At 42.0% G+C, this 13,834-nt stretch overlaps 1 protein-coding gene across 1 annotated transcript; it reads left to right on the forward strand.

Annotated features, from left to right (window-relative positions):
• The first annotated feature begins 680 nt into the window (after window positions 1–680).
• Window positions 681–13,004, forward strand: SPCS3 (signal peptidase complex subunit 3). The gene is made up of 5 exons (XM_058719925.1): window positions 681–943; window positions 2,407–2,480; window positions 4,753–4,829; window positions 8,364–8,479; window positions 9,419–13,004. Exons 1-5 carry the CDS (start codon window positions 801–803, stop codon window positions 9,549–9,551), a joined length of 543 nt encoding a protein of 180 aa, XP_058575908.1. The 5' UTR covers window positions 681–800; the 3' UTR covers window positions 9,552–13,004.
• Window positions 13,005–13,834: the final 830 nt, after the last annotated feature.

Here is a 13,834-nt window from a genome sequence, read left to right on the forward strand (position 1 = left end):
CTGTGTCTCTGTCTCTCTCTCTCCTCTCTCAAAAATAAATTAAAAAGCAAAATAAAATATTTATACATTGTGCTGTATGGCAATCCCACAGTAATTACCTCCTTTGATCTTAAGAACCCCGTGAGGTTACTCTTTTAGTTATGGGAAATGTCACGTTAAAATGCAAATATTTAAAATTGGTAGCAGCAGCTCTTAGCCGTCAGAAATAGCTTTAGCTGCAGTTGTAAGGCAAAGCATTACTGGGAACTGGACTGAGGTTTGACGTGGAAAGTAAAGTAAAGGCACACTGCTTTGGGGAACCGGGCGGCCACTCTTTCTGTCCCATAGCCTCCCAAAAACTGTTGTAACTTTGACCCGATTTGACAAAGGGTAAGAGTTTTGTAAAGTGCTGCTTCCAACGCGCAGCCTCAGAACACACTCCAAACGAACTTGTTCTGCTGCTGGTTTCAAGCGCAAATTAATGAAATACCAGCACTCGGACCACCACACCGAAGGACCGGGAAAGAAGGGTGGGCGAGCCTAGCGGCCAAAGGAGAGGAAGCCAGGGCAGGGGGCGGGTCTTCCGTAGCGAAACCCTTGCTCGCCGCTAATTGGTGGAGGCGATAGGCCGCGAGGGTGGGTGTGTCCCGGGAGGCGGGCGCGCGCGCGCGCCGGAGGACCGGAAAGGAGGCGGGGCCGCGGCGGCGCGCGCTCCCGGAACGCGCGCGGGCGCAGGCGGCGCGGATCGCAGGGAGCCGGTCCGCGGCCGGAACGGGGTCCCCCGTGTGCGTGTGGAACGGGGCTCGGGGCAGACGGTCGCGATGAACACGGTGCTGTCGCGGGCGAACTCGCTGTTCGCCTTCTCCCTGAGCGTGATGGCGGCGCTCACCTTCGGCTGCTTCATCACCACCGCCTTCAAAGACCGGAGCGTCCCGGTGCGGCTGCACGTCTCGCGGATCATGCTGTGAGTGCGGCCGAGGCCCGCCCGGCGGGGCGGGGCGGCTGGACCGGGCCGGGGTGGGCGTCGAGGCCGGGCCGCCGCGCCGGGGGCGGGGGGGGGGGCCGCGGGGCAGGGCGTCCGCGCCGCCCCAGGGCCGCCCCCACCCTCCCCGCTGCCGAGCGGCCGTCGCCGCCGAGGGCGGACGCCCGGGTGGACGTCGCGGGCTTGCCGGCTTCCCCTCGAGCTCCCACCCCTCCGCCGCAAATTCCCGGGCTTGCTCTTAAATTTTAATTTTGAGTGTTACTCAGGCCAGTGCCTCCGCTTCCTTCCTGTTCCTCACTTCCCCCCGCCCGCGCCTGGCCAATGAGGGAGCAACACACCAGCAGAGCGGCGGCGCCGCCGGCCGCGCGCAGCCCGCCCGGTGCGCCGCCCGCTCGCCCGGGCTCCGGTGCGGTCCGCCCCGCCGCTGGTGAGCGCGCGGGGCCGGCCCCGCCGGCCCCCCGCCGCTTTTGTCCTTCCTGCCTCAGCCGGCGGCGCACGCCTGCTGCCGCTTTGAAGTTGGCAGGAGGGGTCGGGATGCGCCGAGCGCGGTCGCCGTCCCAGCTCTCCGATGCGGCGCGGTGGAGATGGTCTAAGTCCGCCGCGTGAATAAATCGGCGAAAATGCCAAAAATGGGATTCCAGAATGACGTTGTCGTTTCGTGAATGCTTTTGGGTTTTTTTCCTTCATAATGTTGGTTCTCTGGCACTTTTTTCTTGGATACGTTGCTTTCCCCCCCCTGGTTCTCACCTCTTCTCTGTTCCATCTTGCATCAAGTTCACTCTCGTTCTTCAACGTCAGTTTCCTTGATTTCTTTGTCAGAGTCGCAGGCAAGCCAGTCCTCTAATCGCCGACTCCACCCCCCGCCACCACCCCCTTTTTTTTCTCTATTGCAGTTTATTAGATACTGTGTTTTAGATTCAAATAGACACAGGAACTGTTAGGTGTTGTTAATCTTGAGCAAGTTTCGTACCGTCCTGGACCTTAATTTCCTTTTGTCTAGAATGGAAATAATACCCAACTTGTAGGCTTGTTGCGCGAGGATTGAGATCGTAAAGAAAATATATTCTTCACCTGGCCCAGACACATAATAAGCACTCAATAAACAACAGTGGTTATCACTTTATCTTAGCTTCTTCCACACCACCTGTAGTCATCTGGAACCTTCTACCCATGCTATCGAAGTGCGTTACAGCAAGTGTTTACATTTTGAGCAGTTTTTACACCCCGCTAGGGATTCTTTGTTAAGGTATATGAATATGGCGAAAGACCTCATTTTGTATTAGATTAACATTTTTATCCTGTTTTCACACTTACAGGTTTTTCTGATTTTTACTTGTTTCTCTCTGGGATTGCTGTTCCACCTGTGCGTCCAGCTTTATGGAATTATGCGAATTGTGTGTGCTGTTATATTTGAAGGACGGTAATACTTTTGTCTTTATTTTTAGAAAAAATGTAGAAGACTTCACTGGACCTAGAGAAAGAAGTGATCTGGGATTCATTACATTTGATATAACGGCTGATATCCTTTAAGAAAATGTTTTATTGCTTTCTTTATAGTTGTATAATGATACACATGTTGCTTAGTGATTTTTGACTATCTCCTGAATCAGCCATACTTTAGTTTCTTTTTTTAAAAATATAATTTATTGTCAAACTGGCTCCCATACAACACCCAGTGCTCATCCCAACAAGTGCCCTCCTCAATGCCCATCCCCCATTTTCCCCTCTCCCTCACCCCCCACCAACCTTCAGTTTGTTCTCTGTATTTAAGAGTCTCTAATGGTTTGCCTCCCTCCCTCTCTGTAACTCTTTTTTCCCCCCTTCCCTTCCCCCATGGTCTTCTTCTGTTAAGTTTCTCAAGATAAACATCTGCACCCTTGAGTTTCTATGTTTCTATTAGTAAGAGTTTTCATACCTTTTCATTCACACTTTGAAAAAAATTATTTTTGGATTCTTCAGTTATCATTTTATGAACCTACTTTAAATTGTTCACAGAGACATTAACTAGATTGAAAGCTGTAAGAGAGTTTGAATCTGTATTTCAGAAAGAAAAAACCAGGTTGTTTGGATTACAGAAAGAAAGATGTTACCAGTGCTCAGCTTATGTAGATGGAATCTTTCACGTACAATCCCAAGTATGGATCCATATTTTACGATAGCAGATATATGTAGATGGAATATTTATGTACAGTCCCAAGTAAAATATCCATATTTTACAGTAGCAGAGAGAAACCTAGGTTAAAAAAGTGAATTGGCATCTTTTAAGGTTTAGAAGATCATTATCAGAATGGTCATTGGTAAACTGTATGAGCATTTTGCCATTATCGTTTTTTTATAAGTACTTTTATCATAGGAGTCAGAAAAATCTTAATATTTAAAGGAGTTAATTTAAAATGAGGATGATTTAATATTTTCTCTTTATCTTGAGTTTCTACCTTTGGAAACTGTTCATTTTGGCCAATCCAGTCTTCTAGGGTCTCGGTAGCGTTGTTCCCTGTCCCTTCCAGTGCAGTCACCTGGCTCTTTAAGACCTCGGTATTAAAATTGGCTCTGGTGATGGCACTGTCTGAACTTGGGTAAAGCACCTGTCTGTCGAAGCAGATAACATTCCCGGAGAGTTTACCTGATACGGCTCTTTACTGCCATGGAATTACTTTAACTGGACTTTTTAGAAATAAAATGTTGAGTTTAGAAAGAGACTAAGAATTAGCTCTCTAGACACTTTTTCAGGAAATAGAGTGCACCGTGACAACAGTCCCATGGTAAACTTGGTATGTCTGCTTTTGAGTCTTCACGTCATTTTAAAACTAGTAAGGAGCTTGGATCTCTTGTGAAAGTAGTAGCTTGTGTACCTGGAGAATTACAGTGAAATTTCCTGATCTCTCAACAACTGTACATATTCAGTCTCATTTGTAGTTAAGTCAGATTTTCTTAATGCTGCTGCTAAACTTGAAATTGTGCCCTTTCTTCTAAAGAGCTATCCTAGACTTCTCCATTCTGCAGTAGTGTGATTCTTAGCGGATACACATGTCTAAACGTGGAATGAAATAGATGTGTTGCTGTCGGTATGAATATGCACATAATGAAAAGACTTCACCATTTACATATAATACTTAATAAAAATGCAAACATTAACTCCGTTCATTTCCCAGTGACACAGCTCTTGTGTTGAATCCTCATGAATTTTTTTTTCTTCACTCTGATAGGCTGATGAAATCAAATTGGTATTCAACTGCATATTCTTACCAAAGCACTTCATGGATTGAGACATTTTGATCTCTGCTGGCATGTGTCCAAAAGCAACGTGGACAATTTATTATACTTCGTGTAATTAACATGAGCTAGTTCATGTTTGCTTATCAGTAAATTTAAATGGCGAGGGCTGGTTATCCTTTAGAACATCCATGGAATCGAAAGTGCTTGAAGGATTAAATCCTCTTTCTTTTAGGCTTAGTCGATGTCACAGAAAGCTAAATTTTGTATTGCTCTGTTATTATTAACCAAAGAATCTCAGCTAGTAATGCCTAGAGGTATGGGGTGATAATGCTAATAATCTTGCTGATATATTTTTCTTTGAAATGAGCTAGATTTTACGATATATATATATATATATATATATATATATATATATATATATATCATGTATTTTTACTAAATTAGTGTCTCACTATGTTTCTGGCCCACCTCTCCTTTTTTTCTATTTTAGTATTAGTATTGTGGATAATTATGAACAAGAGTGGTTTAAAAGTGGTATGCTGCCTCATGATTTATATATTCCTTAATTTATTTACATCTAGAGAACATATTTGATTGGAATGTTAAGCAATTGTTTCTTTATTTATCAGCAGAATATTCAACAAAAAATAATGTAAGTATATATATACACATATCTAAGTTTTAATAGGTCTTTAAAAAACCTCATTAGTTAATAGATCATTAAGACCTGATTTTATTTATTTATTAATTTATTTTAAATGTTTATTTATTTTGAGAGAGAGAGAGAGTGTATGTGCTCGTGAGCACACAAGAGAGGGACAGAGAGGAGAGAGAGAATCCCTAGAATCCCGCGAAAAGGGACATCATGACCTGAGCTGAAATCAAGAGTGGGACACCCAGCCGACTGAGCCACCCAGGTGCTCCAAGAATATAAATTGTATATATTCAGAGTATCTGACCTGAGGAGTTTGGTAAAAATCACAGGCCTGAGGAGAGGTGATTCTACTAAGAAAACATCTCCTTTGGTAGCCTCTGTCTTTTTTCTGCTTCTGTAGCTCTCTAGTATTGTGGTCCCCTGATTGGGGTGCATACGGGGCAATCCATAAGGAAAACCGTTCAGAGCTATTTTTTCCTCTCTTACGGATCTAGGAAGAGTTGCCAGTTTTTCTTCAGTTCATTAGCTTTTTACTGGCTGTTAGGATGGAGTGGCCACTTCCAAGCTCCTCACGCGCCATACTGGAAAGAAGTTGATCTGTATGTTTCTCTGTTTAAAATAAAAGGGAAAGAAGCTTTACTAATACTTGCAATACGGGCTGACGTTAATATTCACACTCAGTCCCTAAGTCAGGTGATTACATGTCTCCTACAACATGCAGTGTCCCTGGAGGAAGATGAATTCAGCGGGCAGGAGGTTGACCACACTAGGCATTTCTTCATTCATTCATTTTCAGCATTTTGTAAGGTGCAGTATAATCCAATTAAGTGGGTGGTATTACCTATTTCTTTTAAGTTTACTTTTATTTTGAGAGAGAGCGTGCAGGGGAGGAGCAGAAAGAGGGAGGGAGAAAGAGAGAGAGAGAGAGACCGAGAGACTCCCAAGCAAGCTCCATGCTGTCAGTACAGAGCCCGATATGGATGGGGCTTGAGCCCACGAACCGTGAGATCATGACCTGAGCCAAGATCAAGAGTTGGCTGCTTAACCCACTGAGCCGCCAAGGTTCCTCTGATGTTATCTATTTTTAAATAAACGAATCCTCACAAAATGGAAAAAATGGTCGAAAAGATTCCTGCAAAGGAATCACAGGTTGAAAATGTGAATGGTTCAACCACATGTAAGCAACAGGAAAGGGGCAGAGCTGGTGGGTTTCTTTCTCTTGGGAGCTGCTTAGCCACAGTGGATTAAAAAAAGAGAGAGCTGAGATCTAATAAAAAAGTTGGCTGAGAAAATTCAACATTGGTCAGGAATACTATTTGAAATGCAAATTTGCCTTGACTGTCAGTGATGATATCATCCGAAAGTAGTAATGTGTACTGTACACATCATTTGTAAATAAAAATGCATCTTTTGGGGTTTGTGCTCAAAATAATTTGTGATCGAAAATCTTTGGAGACCATTTCCAATGATAAGGTCAGGAAGGATGTTGCTGAATGCTGGGTGTACGAGGAAATGGGGGTGAGGCATTGCTGCTTGGGTGTCACACTCTTCAGGCCAGTTTTCTTTCCACAGCTTTGGAGAAAGGTATGTGAATCAACAAACTCTGTGAGCTGTATTTACGGCTCTCATTACCCATGTATGTAATTAAAAACTGTAAAGGTGACAAATATTTGAATCATGTCAGATCAGTTTAAAATCCATCTAAATATTTCTATTTTTCTTCTCATGTGAACTATTTTGATAGTCTTACCAAGCCGTATATCTCCAGTTAACATTTGTCTGTTGGGAAATATTTTCCTTTGCTTTGGAGTTGTATGGGATTCACCAATTATTTACTTAAAAGTAATCTTTCTAATCATAAACTAGAGTTTATCAGAAGTTTTGTAATGAAAAGCTACTAAACTACTAGGTTAAAACACTGCTAAAATTGTTAATTTGTAGATTGAAACTTACTGGTCCATTTTGATTTAGAGCTTTTTTTGCAGATAAGAGTAAGGGTTGAGATATTTGTATGGAATGTCACTAAAACAGAAATCCCCTGAAAGTGTCAAGTGAATGATTGTGATAAATGAATTAAAATACAAAAGTAAAATCCATGGAATTAAAATGTGCTTCTTTGTTATTTCACCTAAGTCACTCTCGTGTTTGTTACCATACAGTCTGGAGGTAATTCGTATTTAGAGATGAGTCTACTTCTGTATGTTATTTGAACTATATTTCCTTTCAAGGGATGAAAAATTAATCAACTTTATCTGTTGATTGGTTTGATTAGTTAACTGCAATTTTTCGTATTTCAATTCATTTTACATTTATTTTGAGCATACCTTTTATACCACAAAATTTGTTAGGCACTCGGATTATTGGGTTGGATGAGTTTTGGTCCTTGTCCTTGAGAATCAACAAAATGTTAGAAGGGTCATTTAGAAAAACTTATTCTGAAGGTAAGAGTAATGACTGTATACACACATACTATTCTACAGGTCTCAACAAAGTATCCAAATTTATGTGTCACCTCCGCGACAGGTGTACCTAAATGATATTCATAATTCTGGTTTACCCCAGTGTGACTAGTAAGTTAATACAACTTGGAACTTTGACACATCATTGCTTTGGTGAATGAATAAATGTATATAAGATGTCATTTCACTTCGGCATATCTTTGTATGTTCTTCAGTCTCGATGTTTCTGTTTAATCTTCATGGTTTTATGGTGAAGATTTGAAACCTCTTAGAAATTACTTCCACATTCCTTTTTAGTGAGCACAGTCCCCACATGCTGGCAGTTGGCCTCCCAGGCTAATAATGCATAATAGCTTTATAAGAACAGATGTCTTGGGATTTAGTAGTGATCACAAATGTGTTTTGTCTTCATTTTATGCCCCTCATTTTCCAAACAGAACTTGCTTTTGATATGTCAAAATAGCAGTTTCAAAGAATTGGCTTCTAGAATGTTGCCATAAATGAAACAATGATGTGCCTATGGTTAATTGAAGGGAAAAATATTTAGAAGGCTTCATTTCTTTAGTGATTCTTTGATAATTTAAAGACCTTGGAGATACGTAAATATTCATGATCTAATCTGGCTGCAGTGACCCCTCTTAACAGTGTGACGGACCAGGAATAGTTGCCTCAGTTTCCCTGACACTATGCAGAGTCCACACTGAGCTGGGCAGGAGAGGTGATTTACGAGAATGCTTTCCTTCCAGGGATTCTAATCCCTTCTGTGTCTCCAAGGGCCTCTCTCTGGAGAGCGAGTAGGTCTACACCCTCGGAATAAGCTGTGGGGGCCCTAAATGACAGTTGCCTTAAGCAAAAGCAGTGATTTCCTGGGAGATCATCTTTTGTCCCAGCAAAGCTCAACTTCTTATGTGTGTCCTCTTGTTATTATTTTGTGTGCTTTAAGATTTTAGCAATTCCCTCAAAAGTTGTATTATTAATATAAATTAAACTATTTGCTTAGCACTGCTTTGAATTTGAAGTGACAGAGGTGAATTTCTGATGAGCTGTCTAATTCATTTTCATTTTAATGTAGGCTCTCAACCAAGTAGTCCTTTGGGACAAGATTGTTCTGCGAGGTGATAATCCAAAGCTGCTGTTGAAAGATATGAAAACAAAATATTTTTTCTTTGACGATGGAAATGGCCTCAAGTGAGCAATTCTTTGTCCTTCTTTACTTGTAATTGTGCGGGGGAGAGAACGATGTAAAGTATTTTTTATTTTAAAGAAAAAGATTAGAGGGTACAAAGAGGACAGTTGAGAAAGAAGAAAAGTATACGGATCCAAACCAGAGGATTGGGTAGAAATCCTGTCATAGTAACTGGGATTTAGGAAAAGCACACAGTTTCTTGCAGTACGTGAACCCCAGTCACGCTCAGAAAGCCCTCAGATGCTTCTAGTCCCAAGTGCGCAGGGGGCCTGGGCTGTCCCACCTGCAGTAGGACTGTGGTTGGCAGGGGGCTCCTTATGGAACATGGGGAGGGAAGTTCTCGGGGACCCTTAATGGAAAAATAGTGCATCCATCCAGGAGGTGACACTGAGGGCTCTTGCTGTGCTTCTCTGAACTTCCCTGAACCTCAGTTTCCTTTCACACCCAGTGAAGGAATTAGAATGGCTGGTCTTTTGGGGTCATTTTTAGCTCTTAAGCTCTGCGAGTAAACATTGGAAAGGATTTTAGGGGAGAGCTGTTTTAACCAAAACTCTGGTTTTGCAGACGAAAAATTGCCAGCCGTGAGAAATTGTGATGTGTTCACAATCTAGACAAGGATAGAATTAGATTGCAAATCATTGCCTGCTGACATCTAGCTCAAATCTCTTTATATTCTCTGTGTTTTACTCATTTAAGCTTTTTGGCTGGTGGTTCTAATAACTGTAACTGTGTGAATTTAGGTAGGTCATCATGGGATGCCTGCAAATAGAATGCGGGTCCCTGGGATTTCAGAAGTCGAGAAAACTTCTGTTGATAGATGAGGGTTCCAGTTACAAATAGCTAGTTCTATAGTATTTGAGCCTCAGTGCTTGAATTAAAATGTTTTGTTTGAACTAAAAATGTTTCTGCTGACATCCGTTTATTATTATATCTTTTTATAGGGGAAACAGGAATGTCACTTTAACCCTGTCTTGGAACGTTGTACCAAATGCTGGAATTCTACCTCTTGTGACAGGATCAGGTCATGTATCTGTCCCATTTCCAGATACATATGAAATAACGAAGAGTTATTAAATTATTCTGAATTTGAAGCAACATATTTTTATACTTAATGAATCATATCTCATTTTTCTCTTCCCTTGTATCTTCGTTTTTCGGTTGTTACTTTTTTTGGGGGGGGGGCATAAGACTAACATCAAAAGGCATATTTGAAAGGTTAATGTGCTATTTAGACTCAATTTTACAAACAAAACACACACAAAAGAAGGCCACCAGAGTGGAGTATTATAAAAATAAGACAACTACATAATAAAGATTTGTAACAAATTTATCTTGGAGATATTCCCTGTATGTCCATGATTCTTTATGGAATAGAAAGTGAGCATGAAGAGTTGTTAAAACTTTTAGGTGCCTGTGGACTTATGAGAATGCTATTTTATGCCTTGCATTCATGCAGGTTCACATCGGATGTGATTCAGAAGCGGACATTCTCTTTGAGGGTGTGTCTCATTACTGGAAGCACTAAGATGGTTATTTGTGAGACACCTGGTTTATAAAACAGCCAAGAGGGACGGGATTTTGTTCCATTTGTCTTAGGAATGCCCCATGATGCTTGGTTTTCTTACAGGTGACGAGCAACCTTCTCCACTTAAAGACTAAATACCTCTTTATAAGCTGGAAATCATTCTAACTCACTTTAAAGTCTCTTAAGTCAACCAAATATGTGTGTCTCAGTGCTTTCTCTAAAATTGTTCCTTTGTATTATATCTTTGTGTGAACTTTTAGCATTGCCATTGAAAGTTGAGAACGTTTGCATGGTTTACCTTCTGAGTTAAGTTTGTTTTCGTGAGCATGCCTCGTGCCACTGAGTGGTAATTATTTAAAATTTTTTGTAGGTCCACATTTTAATAATTATTGCGGTAATAATCAGTATTTGTTGGTGTGCTTTTCCACTTAGAAGCACTCTCATATGTTTTACTATGTGTTCTCCTCGATAATCTAATGAGGTAAGCAGTCCGAATGTTAGGTCTTTGCAGATGAAGAAACTGACACCCGGAAGTTTATTGAATTGCTTTGCGGTTACCTAGCAAGGAAGGGAGTTAAAAGTTCCCTCAGATTATCTCTAAGCCTGTCCTTTCTCCTATAGCTCTGATTACCGGCTAATCAGAATTCACTTACAATTTTCATTATGTTTTCTGTGACCCTGGACCCTCTTTCGGCCTCTCCTTAAAGCGGTTTCCCATCCTGTATGGAAGTGACTAATTTTCAGGCTGCCAACAACTTCTACAGAGAGGATCTCTCGTTTCATTCTCTGCATAAATTAATTTTACTTTGTGAAAAGTAGAAGAATCCAAATGTATACAGAAATAATTTAAATGCAGAATAATACACGGTTGAATATATGATCATATTTAACATGATTTTTTCTTACTGTGAACAAATAAATGTCCTCAAGGAAGCAAGTACAAATCAATTACCCTTAAAAGCAAGACCAGACACTGTAGTTACACTCTCAGCAGTAACCAAAAAGGGCTAATGTTTTCTAAGAATAGGTTTAAGCTAACAGTTGTTCCATTTACCTCCTATGAAACACCTCCCCATTTCCTTACATTGGTTTTAGCGGTCACTGTGTGTGATCCCGTGGTTTGTGTCAAAGGTTGCAGGTGTCCGATCACCAATACCAGAGTGGGCGTGGCCCCCAGCTTCTTCATTCAGCTGTTCAGGGTCTCGGTTTCTTTATCTGTAAGACGGAGTTGGAGAGTCCTTAACTTAAACAGTGGTTCTTTTATAACCACAGGAGTCTGAAATGCGTGGTATCTGTTCAGCAGAGACTGAACAGAAAAGCCCTTTAGTAATGTGACGACAAGAAGGCGACCAGAAGACTAACACACAACTGTTCCTCCTGATTTGACTTTGTTTCTGTTAGATTTTTTACCGAGAAAATTTAACTTTCTATAGTTTGTACAGATGTTACACGTGGAAGTATAGTATCCGTAGGTGTCTCGGCCGAACCCAGGGTGCGTTCGTGAAGGTGGGCCCAACCAGGTGCAGGCGCCCGTGTGGTGGTTCCCTACACCTCTGTGATGGCGCATGTGCTAGGTTGCCGGAGACAAATGTTGAAGTTTACTTGAGTTGAAGTTTATTTGACCAGTTCGCCCGCTTCTTGGGAGTTTGGTGAGGAAGAGGAGCAGAAAGATCCCAGTAGCACAATGGTTAGGTTTTGGTTTCTACTGAACTTTGGGCAACTGCTCAGGACAAGAATGCTCCAACGTGGGAATAAGAAACCTCTGTCTCAGGAACTCGTTTTTGGGTCGCACGGCTTTGTTGGTTGACTGTGATTCTTCATGAAAACAGATGGCCTTGTGTTCAGTTTGATCAGTATATCATCTACTTTAGTGTCTGTGTTTTCAAGAAGTCTTACAAAGTCCAAGGCTTCAGATTGAACAGAAAACCTAAGTGTTAGAAATGTCTGAGCCCAGAGAGGATCTTGGGAAAGGAGAACGATTGCAAGAAACGTACCTAAAAGAATTCTGGTTAGAAACCAAGTAATTTGCAGTTCGCACACATCGTCCTTTTCTGTAGCAGGTTAGCCTAGAGAAGCTCTGTCAGTGCTTTTTTATTTCCCCAGTTGATTACATTTGGTTTCTTGATGCTTAAAGGAAAATAACAGAAAACTGACACTTCAGAGATTCCTAAGGGTGTAATGGGAAAGTGGGTGATTGTAAATTTCCTATTTTGGAATTGTTTTACAGTTCTTTGGTGGGTCTGGCCGGCTTAGTAATAGCACGAAGATGGGTCTTTAAGGTTGTATCAGACATTTTCCCCCCAATATTCTATCTAAAGCTTCGTGATTGAAAGCTTCGGGTCTTTGAGGTATAGGTTACTGGAGGTGCTATTTTATAATATTGTCAATTGACGTGAGATGAGTGTAGGGAGAAAAACCATAAGCTGTGAACTTTGGTAGTAAAACAACACCTATTTGTTTCAGACACTTTGCTTTTAGTAGAGAGCCTGTGTATGTTCTGTGTGACTGCCAGTGGGTTTAAAGAGGTCTCTTTCAAAAGTTGCACGTTTTGAAGCGATTTAGGAAATTGTTTACTTTACAAATAACAGATTCGTAAGAAAAAAAATTCATGAAAATACTGAAGATATGTTTGAGGATTTTCGTAATTGCAATAAACAGCCTTTTTTTCTAATGAAGATGAATTTTGTTTACAAGTAAAAGTGTGCATTTTAAAAGACTTTCAGATACATGCTTTTTATGTCAAGCTGCTGAACTAGAAGAAAATGAAGCCAAGTCGAGTCAACTTAAGTTCTTTCTTTTTTTTTTTTTTTTTTCTTTTTGTGGGGTGGGTGGTGGGGGGAGGTTATTTACATCTAAAATATCTTCTCCAGACACTGTATGCTCCTTTCCTAGACTGTAAGCTCTTTGAGGGCAGTCCTGTCGGATTTGTCTTTGTATCTTTCCCCGCGCCTAGCACAGTGCCTTGCACGGAACAGGCGCCTAATAAATACGGATGATGAATGAAGTCCCTTGTCTTTGTGGCCAAACCGCGGGGGCTGCTTTGTTGCCCACACTCTCCCTGCCTGGTGAGTGCCGCCGGCTTCCGTTCTTGAGCTCCCGGTGACGTGGGGTGAGTCTCGTTTCCTTGCAGCCCCGTTAGGCTGCTGAGTGGAGGCCGGGATGCTGCTCCTCCTGCTTCCGTGACCCGTGTTCTCCCAGCCCTCACTTTTGATCGTGAGCGAGCCAAGGGGTAGTGAGTGAAGGAGGAGAGTGATCTGGAAAGTGCTTTACTCTAGTACGAGAAAACCACAACCTAGACCCGACTCAAAATCTGCAAGATGCGTGCTTAGCTCCTGAAGAAATTGGTGGGAAATGCGGGTGCCTCCGTGTCAAGGTCTGGTTTGCCGAGCCTGCACCGGTTTGGCCCCCAGCCCTCAACACGTCTGGCTCACGGGGCTGCACTGAACCTACGCATTTCCGGAAAATTCCACTTTTTATCTATCCTTTTTCTACCTCAGAAGAGATAGGAGTTTCGAAGAAAACAGAACGTTTCCCAGGGAACTCAGCCAAAGCAACTCCCTCAAGGATAGAAAATCAGCTGACTTCAGTGGGGACTTGTGTTCTAAAGCCTAAGCATATGTTATTTGGGAGGATACGAGAGGTCAGGCCAGCTTTTGGCTTTGTTTTCTTCAAACCTGGGCCACCCCGCATCAGGACTTCAGTGCTTAGATCTGTGTTGTACTCGCCAGGTCGTAGGTTAAAGCAAGAATCCGGGGCTCAGAAAACCGTCGCCTGATTGCTGAGTTCTTCCTGCAGAGAGAAGAGTGCATAGCTTTGGCAGGTGTGCCCTGTT

The sequence above is a fragment of the Neofelis nebulosa genome, chromosome 3, assembly GCF_028018385.1.
Source record: "Neofelis nebulosa isolate mNeoNeb1 chromosome 3, mNeoNeb1.pri, whole genome shotgun sequence".
In the NCBI taxonomy this organism is placed as follows: Eukaryota; Metazoa; Chordata; class Mammalia; order Carnivora; family Felidae; genus Neofelis; species Neofelis nebulosa.

Coding starts and splice junctions, on each gene's coding strand:
- SPCS3 (XM_058719925.1), top strand. CDS start 801: ATGAACACGGTGCTGTCGCGGGCGAACTCGCTGTTCGCCTTCTCCCTG. Junction 944..2,406: donor CACGTCTCGCGGATCATGCT/GTGAGTGCGGCC, acceptor CTTTATTTTTAG/AAAAAATGTAGAAGACTTCA. Junction 8,480..9,418: donor GACGATGGAAATGGCCTCAA/GTGAGCAATTCT, acceptor ATCTTTTTATAG/GGGAAACAGGAATGTCACTT.